Source organism: Astyanax mexicanus, chromosome 18 (assembly GCF_023375975.1).
Source record: "Astyanax mexicanus isolate ESR-SI-001 chromosome 18, AstMex3_surface, whole genome shotgun sequence".
Lineage (NCBI taxonomy): Eukaryota > Metazoa > Chordata > Actinopteri > Characiformes > Acestrorhamphidae > Astyanax > Astyanax mexicanus.
Window position 1 is genome coordinate 22,139,678 of NC_064425.1, and position 21,671 is coordinate 22,161,348.

The 21,671-nt window shown below is 40.2% G+C and overlaps 1 protein-coding gene across 4 annotated transcripts in view; it reads right to left on the reverse strand.

Moving 5' to 3' along the window:
• fndc3a (fibronectin type III domain containing 3A) overlaps nt 1-21,671 on the reverse strand; it is a 99,513-nt gene that overhangs the window by 48,841 nt on the left and 29,001 nt on the right. For 2 of the 4 annotated variants that reach the window (XM_007236717.4, XM_007236718.4), the window contains exon 3: nt 5,822-5,897. In XM_007236717.4, coding sequence (XP_007236779.3) covers nt 5,822-5,897 — 76 coding nt within the window. Of the gene's footprint in view, nt 1-5,821; nt 5,898-11,164; nt 11,348-11,839; nt 11,867-21,671 lie in introns of those variants that run through there. The other 2 variants (XM_022679350.2, XM_007236719.4) reach the window with 2 other exon arrangements.

Sequence of the window (21,671 nt, forward strand, 5' to 3'; positions counted from 1 at the left end):
TTATAAGACGCACTATCAAAGAATGCCTATTTTCTGCTATTTTTCCATACATAGGGCGCATCGCATTATAAGGCGCGTTAAGTGACACTAGAAAGGGTGCCTATATCAAAGTGAACAGGGGTGGCGCCATGTTTCCCTTCCCCCACCGGGGGTGGTCGCTTGCCGGTGGAGCGTCTCAGTATATATAAATCTAGCTCTTTCAAAGTCAAACGAGTGCTGGATATTAATCTACACAGATTCCTCTCCTGAAAACTGTTTATTTGGGTGAGTAACGTGCTTCAGTTTATTTACAGTAAGCTTAGATTTCCAGATGTCCACTAAGGCTTGCTGCACCAGCGTTAGCATAGCTATCCGCTAGCACGCTAGCTAGTCACTAGAGGTGTGCCAAAAAATCGATTCACATAAGAATCTTGATTCTCATTTACTACGATTCAGAATCGATTTAAAATGTCCCAAAATCGATTCTGAGGGGCGGGTTTTGGACTGATTTTGGGCTGGGTATTTTTGTTGGACCTGGCAACCCGCTTGTCCCTTCAAACCGAGGTCTTCCAGACCCACACAGAGCGTAGTAGGTGTTTGAGAATCACCGGTAAGATGGCAGAACAAGCACTATATTACCTTAGATTAACGTGTAGTTTTAATGTTTTATGGCAGAATGCTTCATAACAAGCATAAAAAAGATCGCTAGTAGTTAGTTTCAGTAACTGTTAGCTAGCTAACTAGCTAACTTTCCAGTTCCACCTTAAATAACGCTACAGGTGGCAGCGGGCTGCAGCATTTAAGGCGGAACGGAAAAATAACAATAAGCTAATCAGAGCTAATTTCAGCTCCTCATCACAGAGGAATTAAGGAATGGACAATATGAATTAATTTCTCCACCTCCTGCCCCCTTTCTGAAGAAATACAACGACCTTAAATTAACTAGTTAATCAGCAGCTGCTCCTGAACTTTAGCGCTCCACTGCTATCATCACATCAGCCCAGCAGCGTCACCTACACACCACCGCTAGTAGCCTGGTAATAAAGCAGTGTTATTTATTATTTATTTATTGTTCATTAACGTCATTGTGATATCCCAGTGATTCCTCTGTCACTGAGGACCCACATTCCTGCACATTTTATTGTTTTTGTAACACATTACTTGCTCCAGGACCAGTGTATATTATGGAGGGGTTTTTTTTCAATAAGATTCATAAGCCAGAAGCAGAAATTTTTATAATTCAAATCGTTTTGAATCAAAAATCGATTTTGAATCGAATCGTGGCCCCCAAAATCGGAATCGAATCGAATCGTGAGATAGTAATCGATTCCCACCCCTACTAGTCACCTAAACTAGTAAAGTTAACCCAAACTTAAACGACAGCGTTACACTGAGTAATCCTGCGTGTTCTGGTAAGACAGTGAGATATTAGCTAGCGATTCGTCCCCCGTAGCTTGTTTTAACACGGTAAACAAGCAGATTACAGGCTGATAAAACTCACCTCTGAGAGAGTTAGCGCTTAGCATCTAGCTAATGCTAGCCAGGCAAAGCAGCACAGACTTACAGGCCGATAACTCACCTCTGAACGGTGAACGCTTAGCGATTAGCATCTAACTCTAATAATACTGCTCCAGCAGTATTAAAAGTGCTAAATTTAGAAAATACTGATCTCTGAACAGTGAAAAAGCTAGCTAGCTAAGCGGTTAGCATCTAGCTAATGCTATTGCTGCTCTGCACGGAGTGTGTGTTTACTGCTCCTTACACCTGACGGGTAAAATTTAGATAATACTGATCTCTGAACAGTGAATAAGCTAGCTAATGCTATTTGCTGCTCCAGCCTCGGAGCTGCACGGCTCTGGACTCTGTATAGCACTGAAACTCTGTATAACGCTGCACGGAGTGTGTGTTTACTGCTCCTTACAACCTGACGAGTAAAATTTAGATAATACTGATCTCAGTGAATAAGCTAGCTAGCTTAGCGGTTAGCATCTAGCTAATGCTATTGCTGCTCAGCCTCGGAGCTGCACGGCTCTGGACTCTGTATAGCACTGAAACTCTCTATAACGCTGCACGGAGTGTGTGTTTACTGCTCCTTACAACCTGACGAGTAAAATCCATACAAAAGGCGCACCGTATTATAAGACGCACTGTCAATTTTTGTGAAAATTAAAAGTTTTTAAGTGCGCCTTATAGTCCGAAAAATACGGTAAATACATTTGCATCACAATAACATTGTTTAACACAATATTTCTGCAGATGATAATCATCGACGTTATCACGCACTCCTACACCGACGACACACAATTTCAATGGAAACAGTCAGCGGCTAAAGAGGTGCCCACAAAAGATGTCCCATCATCCTAGACTCTACAGCTGTAGGGTACAACTCGCATTTAAAGGGTACAATAAGAGAAACCTGTTGTGTTTTTTTTCTTTTTCTAATCAATAGCTTCCCAGAGCCCGGTAATCTTTCAATTACAGTCACACTACACTTCCTACTGCGGCTCCAACTGCCAATCAGAGACACTGGTGGAGCGAGTCTTCTCCGAGCTAGTCACAGTTCTTAGTGTTTTCACACGTCCCACACAATGGCTGAACACAAAAGAGCCGTTCAGAGGCAGGGAACGTGTAAGACATCTCATTGCAATCCCACAGAGACCCGACAACACTGTCTGACTGTTGTGACTGAGCCTCCAACACGTATAGCAATTAGGCCCAACAGTGACTGATGATCGGGTTCTTGATTAGAACGATATGAATGAACCAATGCCAACTCACACCGTATGGGTGGCATGAGGCAGTCAGTTTACATTTTACAAAAGAGTCTAAAGAGGACGATTTGTTCACATCAGTGACGCAACAATGTTGCAAGAGAACTACGATGAACTTGCAATACTGTAACAATAACCACAAGCTAACGCATCTGTTAGAAAACTAACAAAAAATATAAAAACTTACAGAAAAAGATCAAGGTTTTCAGAAGGGAATGAGGCTTTTGCACAAAAAACGTGATAAAAACTACTTACCTTTGTTGAAAAGCTCACCTTCGCTCTCCCACAGCTTTCTGAGACGCAGTATTTTGTGCACTTTGCCCAAACAGGTTTTAGAATGAGTGAGACGGGGCATATTAACAGACTTTCAGAAGTTATTCAGACAGTAGCTCCACACCTCATTGGTAGAATCAGGAGAGCCCTGACATTTAAAACGTGGCATTTAGAACTTCAAAACTGCACAAGTAGTTTAGTAAAAGCCACTATTAACATCCCATAGCTTAGGTAAATCTCTGTGCGCCGCCATCTTAAATTTAAGTCACAATAAGTCAACCGTCGAGCAGAAATAATAATAATTAGGGGTGGGAATCGATTACTATCTCACGATTCGATTCGATTCCGATTTTGGGGGCCACGATTCGATTCAAAATCGATTTTTGATTCAAAACGATTTGAATTATAAATATTTCTGCTTCTGGCTTATGAATCGTATTGAAAAAAAAACCCTCCATAATATACACTGGTCCTGGAGCAAGTAATGTGTTACAAAAACAATAAAATGTGCAGGAATGTGGGTCCTCAGTGACAGAGGAATCACTGGGATATCACAATGACGTTAATGAACAATAAATAAATAATAAATAACACTGCTTTATTACCAGGCTACTAGCGGTGGTGTGTAGGTGACGCTGCTGGGCTGATGTGATGATAGCAGTGGAGCGCTAAAGTTCAGGAGCAGCTGCTGATTAACTAGTTAATTTAAGGTGGTTGTATTTCTTCAGAAAGGGGGCAGGAGGTGGAGAAATTAATTCATATTGTCCATTCCTTAATTCCTCTGTGATGAGGAGCTGAAATTAGCTCTGATTAGCTTATTGTTATTTTTCCGTTCCGCCTTAAATGCTGCAGCCCGCTGCCACCTGTAGCGTTATTTAAGGTGGAACTGGAAAGTTAGCTAGTTAGCTAGCTAACAGTTACTGAAACTAACTACTAGCGATCTTTTTTATGCTTGTTATGAAGCATTCTGCCATAAAACATTGAAACTACACGTTAATCTAAGGTAATATAGTGCTTGTTCTGCCATCTTACCGGTGATTCTCAAACACCTACGCTCTGTGTGTGTCTGGAAGATCTCCAAAGGGACAAGCGCTATCCCCAGGTCCAGGTCGCAACAAAAATACCCAGCCCAAAATCAGTCTAAAACCCGCCCCTCAGAATCGATTTTGGGACATTTTAAATCGATTCTGAATCGTAGTAAATGAGAATCAAGATTCTAATGTGAATCGATTTTTTGGCACACCTCTAATAATAATGACTTTCTGAGCAATGTTTTTGTAATTTGTTGTTGGTTCTTTGCATTCTAATATCGACAACAACCAGATATTGTCAGCAACAGCTGGAATTCATGCATTTCCAAGGAATTCTTTTAGCAATCTGCTCAACTATCCTACCTACTAATTTTGCTCAATAATTGACTTAGTGTGACTTAAATTTAAGATGGCACCACTCTATGGGATACCTACACTGTGGGATGTGAACAGTGGCTTTTAATAAACGTCTTGTGCAGTTTTAAAGTTGTAAATGTCTCTTTTTATATGTCAGGGCTCTCTGGATTCTACCACTGAAGGTTGGAGCTACTTTAAACCTGGACAACGGTGTAAAAAGAGATTTATCTGCAGAGGAAAAATATGCCCTAGTCTCACTCATTCTAAAAGTCTGTTTGGGCAAAGTGCACAAAATACTGGATCTCAGAAAGCTGCAGGAGAGCGGAGGTGGTCTTTTCAACAAGTCAATTTCACACTGAAGTTCTCCATTAATACATTCTAAACCAAAGTATAAGGCAAAGAACTTATTATATCTCATAGTCTTATTATAACCCTACACAACAACTTACCTAGTATTAAAATGTGATTTCACAGGTATTTGTGCTTCACAGTAAAAGCAGAATTAATCATGACTATTTTTAGATTACCAAATGCATCATGTCATGTTAACTAAGCGTTAAGTAAAAGAGTAGAGCTGCTTATCTAGCTCCAAATCCTCATATTATTAATATGGACGATTCCTACAGCTTTACAAGCGTTGCTCAGGGAATCTGCAGATATGGTACAATTAAATTAATTAATTTAAGACTTTAATAACATTAATAATCAAAATTAAGACAACTTTCACAATAACAGAATGGCAAAAAGCACACAGAACCAATATTAAATGTTACATATTTTACAGTAAAATTCCTGTATTTTTTGACAAACCAATATTTTAAACAAAGAAAATGTTTTTTACTAAATTGTTTTGCATTGTATTTTTTTTGTATTTTTAGTTAAATTAATGTAAGAACTTTTAAGGTCCTGGTTGCTTCTGTACTTTTGGCCATAGCTCTGCTGTGTTGTGTACTGGGCCGAGTAACAAACTCTCGAGAGGGGGATCCAGTTAGTAGTGTTAAAAGCTTCCTACACAAGGCGCTTTAGTTTTACACATTCTACAAATAACAAAGTTTCAGGTAAGGTTCAGCCAAAACCCACAGACCAACAATGAATGAATGGAGATCTGCAGCCAGTGGTTGAATGAGCAACTGCAGCATTCTGTGACTGAGAAGCCTTGCACACAGCTTCAGCTTCTGCAATCCTTAATTTGTGATTCTGAACTGACTGGCTCTCAGATTAGACTAAAAATCACTGTTTTCATCTCTAGTTAACAGAATATCACTGGGAGGTCCTCAAAAAAGGTAATAAAATAAAAAAGAAGAAATAAAATCAGATAAAGCTGCTTATAAATTGTGAAGTACCCTCAGATGAGAGTTAATACACACACTAATGTATCTTTCTTTTAAAATGCTTCTTTATAGGGCTTACCTGTGATACACTGAAATTGACCATCCTCTCGCTGGATTGTGAAGGCCTCACCTGGGTTTACTTGCACCAAGATTACCTGAGAAAAGAAAAACAGAACATTCTGTCACTTCAGATGTCCTACTGTTCATCAGTTTAAAAAAACATTTTAATCACCTTGATGCAAAGTTCACTTCAATACTTTCAATAATTTGGTGGATAACTCAGAGTGGAGATCACAAGGGCAAACACTTCAATTAAATAGCCTCATTCTTGCTCCAGGCAGTAGAACTGCATCTTCTTTTGTTCAAATAGTGCAATTCTATTAGAATGCAGTACTATGTACCCTAATTGTAGTTAAAGCTAAACAGAATAATTATACATGGACAAGCTGTTACTCAGTCAGCCACAAACATTTCATTCTCCTCTGTGGTGATATAAATACATGACTGATTCACAAATGGATTAGAATCATTTTTGAAAAGTGCAGGAAATGGAATCATTTGTAGTTGACTAAATCTAACACATGGACTCTTTCCCTCAATCTCTCTCACACACACACACACACACACACACACACTCTCTTTAAAAACAGTGAGAGTGTATTCAAAAGGCACTTAAAATCAATAATAATCAAATATATTAGAAAAATAAATAAGAAAATATATGATATTGGTAGATATAATTAATAATTTGGTAGACTGTCGTGCAAAATAAGAACAGTGTTTTTTTTTCTTTGTATCAAACAGCAAAAAAGTTTTTTTAAGTGTAATTTTACACTGCTCAAAATCTTGCGTGTCCTGAGATGTTAATATTACATGTGTTCATTGCGATATCAATGCCCAAACAATATTGTGCAGCCCTGGTCACGACCATAAATAACTGTTTTACCATAAGCAATAACCACAACGCTTTTGTACAAAATTCGCCATACTGGCCATGCATATGCACCAACAGACAGAGCTCCTTATGTTGAAGTGAAAATATGTATTGCAGCATGATTAGTGAAAGGAGTTTTCCACCATTGTTAATGAACATCCAGAATGTTAATACCATCCGGGAGTAAGACAAAGCAAGAATACGAGTCCCTGAAAATCAGAATTTACAATAGCTAATAAGATAATAAGTTTATACAAAATGACTAGAGTACACTTTTCCTGCCTGAATTTCAAGGTAAAAACTAAATTGTCAAAAACTTTTTATATGGACTTTTGTATGGGTAGCTCACTAAAGATCCAGTCAGCACCTCACTCCACAGTATAGGGTTAAGGTTGTGGTGTTTGGAGGTTTACGATAACTTAGTTTAGCATATTCAGTTCATGCTTACTGATGCTAAAATTAGACTTAACTTTAGAGGAAAGATGTTCAAAACTGCAACAGAAGAGTATACACTGCACTCACTGTATAGCCTGAGGCTCCAGTACCTCACTGATGCTGAAACTCTGTTTTATTCACAAACATCTCTTTGTGCAAGTTCACTTCAACTGTGTTTACTGAATAGAATTCTGGCTAAACACAGGTTGATTTGCTGTCATGAAGGCTGGCCAAAACGGGGTTTGCAATTCAGTGTAGACCTGATGACATTATTCTACAGAATCTGACTGAAGCAGCTGTAGGTCACAATAAATATTAAAATTAGTGGTGTCAATCGATTAAAAAATTTTATCTGTTTAATCACAGCAAAATTCGTATATTTTTTTAATAGTGGATAATTAAATGTAAATAAAAGAATCAATGTAGAAAATATAAAATGCAATTGTATGTATATTAGTGGTGTCAATTAAAATAATAGTTTATACTTGTAAGTTTGAGGGGAGATAAAAGCAACCTAGGGTGCTGGAATAAAGAATGCTGGATAAATTGGATTGTAAATGTCTCAGCTTGGTTGTGAGGATTTCTGAATTCGAACTTTTGATGAGTATAAAAACTCTGTCTCTGACCGGGTTGAAGCTGGAAGTCTGAACCGGAGTGTTACTGCTGGACACCGTATGAGTGCGCGTTCAATCGTTCAGCCAGACGACAGCTCAGTGCGTTGGGCGGGGCAACTTACGGCGAAAGTAGGGGTCAAACTTGGTGCCTTCATTAACTTGCGTTAAAAAAATAGTTAGCGTTACTGATTTCAAATTAACAGAGCGCCTTAACGCTTTAACGTCGACAGCCCTAATTAAAAGGTAACATTTTTGTTTGTGTGCAAAGTAAGTTAGAAATAAAGTTTAGAAATAGAAAAGAAATAATTAACTTCATCGACTACCGGAGCCCTGAGATGGCCTTGCTTTTTCTGGATGGGCAGATAGCGATGACCTCCAAAGGGTGATGTCGATCAGGACAAGGCGTCTGTAAGCTGGTGTATCAGAACTGAGTCGATGCGTTTTCCTCCAAGTGCGCTGTGATGCTACTCGGTAATGCTGCATCAGTAGCAGTTTGAAAAAAGGTGGTGGCTGATTTCACATGTGTCGGAGGAGGCATGTGCTAGTCTTTACCCTCCTGGTGTTGGGACATCACTAGTGATAGGGGAGTAGGGGGAATCCAAATGAGTGGATTGGGTAATTGGCCTTGTAGATTTGGAGAGAAAATGGGATAAAAATTTGAAATTAGGGGGGAAAAAAGAAATATAAACTTTAGCATAAGGGTTTAGCACCAATCTATGTTGTTGCTTAGCAGCAGTGGTTTCCTGCAGGGTGATACAGCAGAAAAAGTGAAAAAGCTTCTCATCCAATCAGTTCCCACAGCCAGATGAACAGTAACTGTATAATCTTAGCAATAAGTTTTCTTATTTGGGAGATTTAGGGTCCTCATGTACCGAGCATGCGGATGAATCATTTTAAACTGGGCAGGTCTGATGCTGTCTTCTTTCAGAGCAAATGAATCCGATTCCAGGTTATGTTCAGTCAGATAGAGAGAGAATGTAAGTGTTAATGTAGAGTTATCATATAGGGTTGTCAGTTTTGTCAGTGTAAATGAATGAGCTACTGAGGTCTGAGTTTCCTCTTTTGAAGTCTCCATTGCTCCATCAGCCGCTCGCGTTCAGTAAAACTGAGCTGGATCCTCTTTTAGAGGCTGTACGCGTGACATAAGTAAAAACGTGTGACGTGGCCAGAAGAACTCCTGGCGAAAAGCTACTTGACACCCCAGTTTTTAGAATGAATATATTAGGCTTAGCAGGAACGATCGTTCCAGCACACTGATACCATTAAACACTATTTAAGTCCTTCTCGACTCAGAAATGTTTCTGCTTTCAGTTCAGAAACAAAATTATACGGACTGCCACTTTAATTAAAAAGAAATGTTTTTAGCCTATTAATCCGATTTGAGAACGGTATTACACAAAACTGAAGTTTTCTTTAAAATAGATTTTAAAATATTCACCCACCGCTCCTTTAACAAAGCACCCCCCACGCCCCCTGTATTTTCCAATAAACCAGTAGCCCTGGGCTGCCATTAGATCATTCTGGAATGGCAGATGTGGTGAAGTAGAAGGCAACGTCGCTGGCTATGACGTCCGAACTCACGTCACTTGCGCCAGCTTGAAACGAGATTGAGAGACAATAACGGTGCTCATCACTGGGCCACTTGTTCCATGAAATCAGTCAGATGAATCAGTCAGTCTTCCACTGAGCCGTTGTCAGGGAGCATTCACAACACATGTGCCTTAGCACAGAGCCGGGGCAGTGATCTATTACAGTGAAGCAGGGGTCCTGATCCAAGGGCCTTCACTGGGCAGGCTTTTCATTCGAGAGAAAGAAAAAAATAAATAGATAATAAAAAAAAAAGAGAGACAGGAACAAAAAAAAAAAGAAGAGCAGGGAACAGGCTTATAGTCTCTTCCTGGAATCTGAGGTGTTGACACTGGGAGAAGAGATCCTTACGTATGGAAAAAGCATAAAGGCTGTGTGAGGCTACATCAAAGGCGGAGATGAACCCGTGGTGAATGAAATGCAGTGCAGCTGAAGCATTATTAGCCGTGGCAGCATTGCTCACTTTTTTTTTTTTTTTTTTTTTTTTTACATTTGGCACAGCAGATAAGAAGCAGTCACGGATCTGTTTACTCAGCCCAGATTCTGGACAGTCAGTCACTCAAACAGGAACTAATCTGGCCCTAGGTTTTATGAAGTTTTACAGTTTATTGGATCATTTCTTGGATAAATATAGAACTCTATGAAAGCACAGTGTTAAAATATATATTATGAAAAAAAATATATAATAAAAAAATTAGAGACCACTTAAAAATGATGAGTTTCTTTGATTTTGCCAAATTGAAAACCTCTGGAATATAATTAAGAGGAAGATGGATGATCACAAGCCATCAAACCAAGCTGAACTGCTTGAATTTTTGCACCAGGAGTGGAATAAATTTATCCAAAAGCAGTGTATAAGACTGGTGGAGGAGAAAATTCCAGGGTTATTCCTCCAAATATTGATTTCTGAACTCTTAAAACTTGAATATGAATATGAACTTGTTTTCTTTCTATTATTTGAGGTCTAAACGCTCTGCATCTTTTTTGTTATTTCAGGTATTTCACATTTTTTGCAAACAAATGCTCTAAATGTCAATATTTTAGATTAGAATTTAGAAAAAAAATGTTGTTCATAGTTTACAGAATAAAACACCATTGTTCATTAAACTCAAACATATACCTATAATTAGCAAAATCAGAGAAACTGATTCAGAAACTGAAGTGGTCTCTTAATATTTTCCTGAGCTATATAATTTACATATAGGGTTCTTCTTTATGTATTGGTATGGCTCTATACAGAATCAAGTCCATTACAAGAACCATCTGAACACTTAAAAATGTTTTTTTTTAATACAAGGAAAGCTTTTGTATAGGGATTATTCTGTAAAAATACCTTTTAAAATAGTATTAAATACAGACAGAATTAGAGTACTTACTCGACAAGCATCATACAACATTTTAAACCTATACAAGGGTGCCAAATGCGTTAAAACAATTACTTAAAATCCATCTAGAATTCTAGCAATAAGAAGGCCACAAGTCCAGTACAAGACGAAAACATGGGTTGTGAATCAGCCTTCAATGCTGATGAGGTTTCACACAAGACCTCAAGGCCCCCCCTTCACCAACCCCCACCTGCTGCAGTGCAAAGAACCACTGACCACAAGACGGATCTAGTGCATGATAAACCACACTGACAGCTGCTATATATAGTATCGCTAGAAAGGAAAAAAAAAAAAAAAAAAAAACAATACGGCACAATTAATCTAGTAAAAAATTCCAATCTAGCACCATCAGCCAATCAAATCTCACTAAATCATCTATTTCTGATTATAACTCAACTACCATAAAAAATGAGCACAGATACAGAGACACACACACACACACACTAAAGCACACATTCTCAGTTTACCTCAGTCGTGTTGCTCTCATACTGCCTGTACTCCCACGGCATGAGGGTCCGGCTGCGGGTCTCCCCCAGCACAGCCATCCTCTGCACTTCCTTCTCACTGCCCGTTCCCATTCATGAATGCCACGGAGACACTGGCGCACACACGCACACACACTCACCAGCTCCTACGTCTACAAACACACACACACACACATTTGCGCACGCGAACGAACGAGCGAGCGAGCGAGCACACGCGCACGCGCACGCACACACACACACGCACGCATGCACACAGAAGCATGTTCTCACACACCCACACACGCAGCAGTAAACAGTGATGCATGAGCGAGACCATGCTACACAAGGGGGTGGAGGAGGGAGGTCTTATTGAATTAGAGTCAAGGCACTACACATATCGTATTTTGGCTGCGCAGGCAAGAGTGTGTGTGTGTGCATGTGTGTGTGTGTGTGTATACAAGTGTGTGTGTGTCTATTTTACTTGCTTTCATGCCTCCTTTGTTCTTGCAAACAGCTGGCTATCTCTTATACATGTCAATCCAACATCCAACAGAGTGCATGTCACGATTCCGTCCGGCTCTTCTTCTCTTTCTGCCATTACCGTCACAGTAACGTTTGTATGTGAGTGTGTGTGTACAAGTGTGTGTGGCAGGAAAAAAAAAATGAACTGTCACTTACTGTTGCCCGCATCTCTTCCTTTCATTCAGAGGCGGTAGCTTCAGCAGGGCTGGCCACAGACATTAAAAAAAAAAAAAAAGAAGAAAAAGAAAAAAAAAGAAAAAGAAAAAATTGGTACAAACCTCCAACCCCCCCACACCACAGTGCACCGGGGGGCTGGAGTCACCTTCTCACGCTTTTACCCGCCGCTCATGAGACTGGACGGACAGCTGTAGTTTATTCGACACATTGGATAGTAGGTAGGTAGGTGGGCGGGTGGGTGGTTTCTCCTGAACTCCTAACCCCCCCGAGCTCCACCCCCGAAGCTCGACACATACCGATGTAAAGGAGGAGGATGGAGAGAGCTCTCACCTCTGGCTGGTGGCTGGAAGCCGTTTACCGTACTAGACACAGGGAGCAGAGCCCATATTTGCTCACCCTCTCTCTCTCTCTGCTTTATCTCCTTGCCTCCTTGTGCTCTCTGCAGCAGATGGAGGTCTCTGTTTCTCTGTTTCTCTCTCTCCCTCTCTCCCTCTCTCTCTCTCTCTCTCTCTCTCTCTCTCTCTCTCTCTCTCTCTCTCCCTCTCTCCCTCTCTCTCTCTCCCTCTCTCTCTCTCTCTCTCTCTCTCTCTCTCTCTCCCTCTCTCCCTCTCTCTCTCTCTCCCTCTCTCTCTCTCTCCCTCTCTCTCTCTCCCTATCTCTCTCTCCCTATCTCTCTCTCTCTCTCTCTCTCTCTCTCTCTCTCTCTCTCTCTCTCTCTCTCTTCCTCACTCTCTCTTCCTCACTCTCTCTTCCTCACTCTCTCTTCCTCACTCTCTCTCTCTCCCTCACTCACTCCTTTCTCTCTGGCTCCGGCTTTGCCTCGCTGCCACCGCCAGTCTCCACAGCAACCCCTTCAACAAATAAGCCGTGGCCATGTCCGCACCGCGCCGCGCTGGGAGAGGGGAGGACAGCTAATCACCTGCGCTCTGCTCACAAGAGGAAGTAGGGAGAGAGGGGGGAAAAACGAAGGAAGTGAGACGGGAAGGCCACGGATGAGCGAACATCGTTTTCAGTTTTTTTTTTTTTTTTTTTCCTCCGATTACGAAGGAAAAAAGCTTACAATTCTCAGCTGCAGTTTGGTCTTAGAGCAGCAGAGAGTTGCGAATGTGTGACAGCTGTGTATATATAAATATATAACACACACACACACACACATAATCATATGTGTTATATACAGTAGGAGTCCTGCTTATAGTTTGAGGTGTGGCCACATCAGTGAACCTTACATGCCCATGAACCTGTTGCCATTGCCTGTGTACCAGCTGTAGGTGCTGACCACTGCATACCGGCAACACCCCAAGATCTGAAAACAGGCCAAGACCTGGTCGACAGTTCGTAGTTGCTTTTAACCAGTCATTTATTGAACCATCACAATGTATGAATTCTTAATTTGGCTCTGTATCAGGCAGATATGTCATTGATTATAGGTATGGTCTGATAACAAACTGGGTAAAGCCACAAGAGAGCATACAAGTTAACGCTCTCAGAGGCTACGTTTGGATAGTATACCTCTTGGTGAAAGATTGACTGATACAGATGTATCTTCGACATGTTGCCCAGTTCACAAACTTTGAGAGGGGCACCTCAGAGGACTAAGAGGCTGGATGCCTATTCTATCTGTAAGCTGGTTACAATTTTCTGGCATCATAAACAACACAAAATCAACTTCAACTGGTGCAATATTTATTTATTTATTTTTTATTCCCTTTTCTCCCCAAATTGGAAAGACAATTTGCCAACCTACTCAGTAGGACTCCCCCTATCATTAGTATTGCCTCAACACTCTCAACAAGAGTTAAGACTAGCACGTTTTCTCTGATACACGTATAGTCAGAAACCACCTTTTTGAACCGCTGCTAATGCAGCATTACTGGCTAGCCAGCGAGTTTGGAGAAAAGTGCAGAGACCCAGCTTTGATACATCAGCCAACAGACACCTGTGCTGACTAAAATCCCCTTGGGTGTGATGTAGGGAGAGTGCTATCTACTGACCCATAGAGAGCAAGGCCAACTGTGGCACTGAGCATACAGTGTAGGATTTATCCATCATTTTACTCAGCTCCAGCTCAAACTGTATGACTAAATCGCAGGATTTCAAAGTTTGCAGCTCACGACTTATGTTCTCCCACTATTCGACCAGATGCTATGATGCGACCTGACTGCTCACAATGTACTACAGCGTAAAAAGAAGTAGTTGTAGAAGAACCCAGAAGTGGAGAGACGAAATGAGAATGCTCAACGAAACAGACTGCCAAGGCAATTTGTCCCATTCTGAGTGGAGAACTGTCTAAAAAGAAAAGGCAATGGCATGTACGGAAAAGGAAATAGCTGTGAGCAGTACGATCTGCGATTCTACAGAAAGAAATGGAGGTATGCATGTGCAGTATGAGATTATTATTTTACTTAAAGGTGCATTATGTAAGACCTGAGAGTGAGCGTGTGAAATGGCTACAGCAGTCCAATTTCAAAACACCACAGAGCGTAGTCTGCTCCGCCCACCCCTCCCCAGTCACGAAGGCTGAATCTACACAATCTACATAAAGTTAAGACTAGGAGATGCAGAGAACTTAGATTACGAGCGAGAGGAGAAATACAGCAATTCTAAACTCTTCTATCACCCGTGAGCCGGATAAGGAAAATATTATATGCAGTGGAATTGCTTGAGGTGTATTATCGCTGCTAGTCGGCAACACTCTCCAGCACAACTTGGAGCAAGTAGTGAAGTTTGTCAGACCTTTGAAAGGCAAACAATTTCCACAACACTGAACTAGTCCTCTCTCAACTGTCTTCTGCTTCTACTTGTGAAAGCTTCAGGTACACTCATTCTGCATTTAAAATGTCCCGCGCTGAAGCCGAGCCGAGCTGAGCCGAGCCCTGAGTTCCGCTCGGTTAGGGTCGGTTGCGCTCGGCTTCAGCGCGGGACATTTTAGACGCGGAGCACAGCGCAGCCAGGCCGAGTTCCGCTCGGTTAGGGTCGGTTCGGCTTAATCGCAGGACATTTTAGATGCAGAGTGGAGCGGAACATATACGAACCTAGCCTAGCCTAGCAAGCCTAGCCTAGCCTATCTGGCTACGTGCCTGTATGATTACGTCATCACGCACTGACGTAGCCTGGCTACGAAGGCTGATTGTGTTCAGCTCTGCAGCAAAATGACTCCGGTAAAAAAAAACGCCTGTCCGGGACAGATTCTGTAAATAATACATATTGATATACCACAACCATGATATCACCGTTATTGAAACATTTCTTATCGCGATAAATACAGATATCAAATTATTTTCCAGGCCTAGTGATACCCTAACGAGGACTTCAACCAGAACTTCACAAAGGTTTGATTTTCTTGCGACAGTATGATTGCTGATCGGGTGGATCTGGTGGTTGTGAGGTGTTAATTGCTTTCTGTTAACCTGTGTACATGGTTGCATGACATGCCATTACGCCAAAACTTGGCCTGATCACAAAAATAGTTTAATGGGTAAAAAAAAAAAAAAAAAAAAACGGATCAAAATGGGATTCAACTGCAGTCAGGTTTAAGTATGAAGGTCTCATGTCTTAAGAACTTCAATCCTGTATTTTCTGTATAGAGACACTCTGCTCCAACTCTGCTTGTGATGAAACAAGGGATACTAACAATAAACGTATCCGTTTGCTCTAATATTTAATTACTTACATATATGATTACATTCACCCATATAGAGTTTCATTCGGTTCAAACAACTCCTTGTTTACCACCAAAATGACCCCAAAATAACATAAAATACACACTAATTCTGCTTGAAGTGCACAGTCAGGCATTCACTCACACACACAAACACACACAAACCCTAACCATCCCCCCACCCCCTCTCCATTTGCAGAGGGATATGCTACGCAGCTTCTATTAATACTATGATCGATGTGTAAGAAGATTAGGTTGGGGGGCTTCTCTGGCATCTGTGCTGAAGGTCCACCTACTCCTTCACCTCTCTACTAGCTGTGTAAGGAACAGTTTTTAAGCATTTACAGACACTCCAACACAAAATTCTACGTCCAAATTACTGTTTATCTTTGCTTAAAACCATGACCATGTCTGCGAGGAAAAGAAAAATACATTTAAAAACCCTCGGGAAGACAATACCTCAAGAAGCCACAGCTTCTCATCAGTTTCTTACCGTACACTATTTCTGTATATACAAACCAGGTCAGAAGCTTACAGTTCTTTTCAGATCACTTAGATCACAAAAATGATGAGTGACATGTTGAGATCCAAGAAATCTTTTCTGACAGTCAAGCCTGGAGGCATCAAGCAATCAATCGCACTGCAATTCTCAAACCAGTAACGCTCAGCCTTCAACAATACGCTCACTAAAGACCCTGATTAACTTCACAACAATAAAAGCAATACTTGGCATCTTTGGTAGGAGAACAAATGCGCTGTTGAAAAAGAGGCCTTTTTTATATGGTCATAACTATGAGATCAATATTACCCATTGTAATTGTCTTAACGATAAGAACCCATTAACATGACTGAGCCAATATGACAACAATATATAACCTATTTTATTTGCTTTATTTAGGGATGTCCCGATCACATTTTTCTGCTACTGAGTCAGCATCATTTGATTGAGTATCTGCCGATTAGGGGTGGGCAATATGGCCCTAAAATAATATCACGATATTTCATGGTATTTTCGCGTTAATGATACTCTAGGCGATATGACAAAACACTGAGTTAAAAACTTATTTTATGAATACACTACTGCAACAAAATAAAAATTGCATACGATATGATATTGCACACCCTAACTGAGATATTTAAAAAGTATAAGAATTGTATCGGATTTGTAACAGAATTCAATGATCCAGAACGTCATGATACTAATAATACACTCCAAATTTCTCCATATAACCAGGATAAGAATAAAATAAATGATACTGGACAGATATAATCTATCTCTAGTAGATATTTAATGGGAAATGAGAACAGTGTGAATTTTTTTTTTTAGCTAAAAAGTAGAACCCTAATGTGAGGATTAGGGGTGGGTGATATAGCACAATATTCCAGGATATATCTCAATATATAGCAAAGGGATAAAATACTGGGTTTAATGGTACCAGTGTGCTGAAATGACCATCCCTGCTAAGCCAAATATATCATCACGTGTCTTTACATATTTACGTCATATGTACAGCATCTAAAAGAGGATCCGGCTCAGTTTTACTGAACGTGAGTGGCTGGTGGAGCAATGGAGACTTCAGAAGAGGACATCAGACCTCAGTAACTCATTCACCCAAAGTAAAACAAAAAAAAAGAGTGAAGAAGGTTTCAAAGCCAAAAAGGAACACGATAGAGTCTACGCTAAAACCAGGTGTAATATGGGATTGGCGTTTGAAGGGTGGATGGAGCTCCGTGACCTGAAAGGGTTTAATAGTGTTGCTAAGTCTGACTGAGCACTCTCTCGCTTTCGCTTTGACTGAACATAACCTGGAATCGGATTCATCTGCTTGAAAGAAGGTCGCACCAGACCCGCCCAGTTGAAAATGATTCTTTCACATGCTCGGTGCAATTACCTTTTTTCACCAGAGATGGCCCTAAATCCCAAAGCTTACGGACATTAGCTTTAGGTTCTTGAACAAGCTTTTCCAAAGTTACCTCTTGCGCCCATATGGTCTATTGTTATTGCTGTAAGCTATTGTTGAACTGATTCTTGATTGAGATAGGAGAACACAAGAGATTACATAATCCTTGCGCTCTTTTTATCAGAAAACTGTCATAGTTAAAATAAATCACAAAATTAACCACTGTCTTTTAGGTGTGTCACGTTTTCGATATTTTATCTAAATCGTTCAGAGTTATGTCATGATCTCGAGCCTCGAAGTCAAAAAAATGATCGACGATCCCTCCCTCTAAGCTACGCAAATGGGGCAGCACGCTACGCAAAAGGCGCAGCACACTGTAGCCGACGCCGCGGACATCGTGACTGCTCAAAGAGCAGCCCTTTCTCCAGAGAATGTGGACATTCTAATCTTCTTAAAGAAAAACCTAGCCTCAAATAAGTTAATAGTTTTGGTACCTTAAGTAGCATCTTTCTCTCAGACAAAGTTAATAATATATCTTTGTTAACGAAAAAAACTTGTCATTCTCAGGGACCAAAAAAGTCTTATTTTTCATGTTTAACTGTTATAGTAGGATAGAGTTCAGTTTGTTAAGGCTCTAATTGTTCTATTATTTTGTACATGACTGTTCCTGTACTTTTTATTATTTATTTTGTTATGTTGCACATTGCTGTTTTAATAGTACACACTGCTGCTACAAAAAAAAGCCACTAGATGGCATTACATATATATCTTAATGAAATTATTTAAATTTGACCATTAGTGCCTAATGTGGTGTATTACAGATCACTTGTATCACTTTGCATCACTTATATCAATCCCATATCAATCCCAATAAGATATTATAAAATTGATTAATTAAACCAATGACTGACCATAGACTAATCTAAAACTGGCATAGGCCTCTCTGCTGTAAAAAAAAAGAAAAAAGAAAATCGAGAATTGAATCGAATCGTGACCCTAAAATCGGAAATAAAATCGAATCGAGGATTTTGAGAATTGTGACACCCCTACTGTCTTTATGTTAACCAATATTTTAATTGTAAACTAATGTAAACCAATATTTTAATTGTAAACTAATGATCAAAAATCAATACTCTTGTTTTTGAAAATCGAAACATTGTGGTGCTTCGATATATTGATATTTGTTTATACCCTTAATAACCACTACTCAAAAGGAAGTCGGCATCTCCGAGGAGGAGCACGAAACAAGAGTAAAGAAATTACACTCTAATTACTGTAATAACTTTAGAGTGTAAAAATTGTGGAACTAAAATGTCAAAGATAAGAGCCTCAGCATTGAGGGATGTGACTGACAAATGATTTGCACACAGAGATTAGAGATAGGGACATGTAATTCCTTCTGTGGCATCATGGACACGCTGAACTTGCTGGGCGGAAAAAAAAGCACAAGGCTGTCGTGGGGAAGAGGGGGATGTGGGCGGTGGGGGTTAGTGAGAGTGATTAGCAAACACTGCTACAGCAGTTAACGCTGGCTTTATCACCCTGGAGATGGGCCAGTGCCGGCGCTGTGTTCACGACTGTTAGCGGCTGACGTCTCTCCCCCCTCGGTGAGTCAGGGCTCAGGTTCCTCAGTATTTGTTCCTCTTTAATTGTTTACCATGTAGCGACGTGGCATTGCAGTGAAACAGCAGCGTGTGGCGGTGGAGAGGAAGAGGGTGGTCTTTCATGTGGAGCAGGTACTACCATAGAGAAAGCTGCGGCTACAGAGACGATAAGCTGACACGCACAGCAGGAAACTGACAAGTCCTTTTTTATGTGAGCCTCACTTACAATAATACACAGTTCTTCAGTCATATTTAGGCCGTACTTGTCCTTGAAAAGCTTTGTATAAACATTTGCATTTGTATTAACAGCACGTAAGGAAACACTTATGGTACAAGCACATGAATAAAGTCACAAAACGGCTTCAATACAAGAACAAAACGCAGTCGGGTCCGTGAGGATTTAGGCAGTGACAATTTTCATAAATTTGCTTTTGTAGGCCATTTAAAATGAAGTAAACAAGATGCGATTAAAGTGTGGGCTTTCAGTTTTCATAAATTTTGAACTTAGCCTTTAAGGAATTGCAGGCACTTTAAGCTGTCTCTCAATCTTTAGGCTTATAAGTAAATGAACAAACTAACAAGTGTCCATTTAAAGATGACGTGCATTTCTCGGCCATGCCATCAAAGAACTCTGAAGTTCTGAAGTAAAACACTCTTTTTATACAGCTGGAAATACCCGTAAAATGTGTTGTTTGGCTAAACTTGTCTTTGCAAACAGACAAAGCAAATGTGAAATTGCCACGCCAAATGTTTTGTTAGTATATGCCCCTTTCTCTAATACTGGATCATGACAAGAAAAAGTTGCTGAAAGAAAACACCTGCTAAAAAGCTTCAAATGACTCAAAAATTCTAACTAACATTATTAAAAATGTTTTTCCATTCATTCATAAAATTACTTACAGGAAACAGGTGGTGGAGTCCTTACTATATAGCGTACTAATGCTTTAAGCCTAACAGTATGTTCATACTTGGCACATCTGGTACAATTTAAACAAACTTTGGTACTAAGCCGCTGCCACTATGATAATGAGATCGCCGGTTCGAATCCTGTTCGTGTAGCTTGCCATCGGCTACCAGAGCCCTGAGGGAGCACAATTGGCCTTGCTCTCTCTGAGTGGGGTGTCTAAGAGCTGATGTATCAGAACAGAGTCGCTGCGTTTTCCTCCAAACGCACTGTGATGCTACTTGCCAATGCTGCATCAGCAACAGTTCTAAAAGAGGTGGTGTATGACTTCACATGTGTCAGAGGAGGCATGTGCTGGTCTTCACCCTCCTGGTGTTGGGGCATCACTAGTGATGGGGGAGTTCTAATGAGTGAGTTAGGAAATTGGCCTTGTAAATTGGGAGAAAATGGGATAAAGATTACACAGTCTTGAACTTGCCGTATTTTTCGCACTATAAGGCGTACTTAAAATCACGTATTTTTGCAGTAAAGCTACTCCGCTGAAGTGCAGCGTTAGCTTTTTTGCTGTTTAGAGGTGAGTTTTATTGGTCTGTTGCCTGCTGCTAACCCGAGCTAGCAATGCTGGAGCGGTGTTAGCCGCTAATTGTGCTATGCGCTAGCTCTTCCGCCGTTCAGAGGTGATTATATTGGACTGTAACCTGCTCATTTACGGTGTTAGCACTGTCTGGCGGCCAGACTTCTTGAATTAGAAGGAAAACATGGCGACACCCCTGTTCCTTACTAGTGTTGCATAATGCACCTTATAATCCAGTGTGCCTTACGTATGAAAACAGACCAGAAAATAGACGCTTACTGAAAGTATGCCTGGCCAACAGCTTTATTTTTCCACAGTTTCTTAGAGCAAATTCAAATGCTGCAAGGTAAATGTTGGTGTGCACTAAACAATAGACTAAGACCCCACAAGCATGTCAGTCTTGGGCTGTACAGTATTGGAAAAAAAAAACAATGCAATATTTTGTTGCTAAAGGATATGTATGACAAATAAATAAACACATTTCTGAAGTAGATTTCTTACTGGGCGGGTATAGTCTGCCTCTGGTCATAAACAATAAGAACATAATGCAATGAATAGGCTAAAACATTATATTGGGTTGCTCTCAGTCAGTCTCTTGTCTGTTTTAGGACAAATTTAGATATTGATTGTTACCTGCATGGCTTTCTGTGCATCTCTTGGTTTTGTTGTGGTCTAAAAACTAAACTAAATGATTAAAAACAACAAAAACACAAACTACTACTTCTTTTTTTATCTGCAGCAAGAGAATCAAGCTACAAGTACAAACACAACCCAAGAGTCAGGTGATAAGAACTTAGATACCAACAACGATCACTGTGCAAACTGCATGGATAAATCATTAAAATTATTTACAATAAACAAGATTCAGACAACTATTCTAAAAACATCTAAGAGCAAAATGATAAACTGTATTCAGTTCAGAAATGCGGTTTTATTCTGCTCAGTCAGGACCATTTTGCCATGTTGTAAATTAACAGCAATTAGTAAGCTCAATGAGTTCATTTCAAGCACTCAAAAGCCTAATGCTACACGCTTCATCTGACAAACTTAAATAGCCTATAGGTTGTTTACATTTCCTTACTACAAACCTGATGAGGCTGAAAATCAGATGTTAATGAGTTTTAATAGACATGTTTGACTGCAAATAAGGATGGTACCCGTCACCAAGAC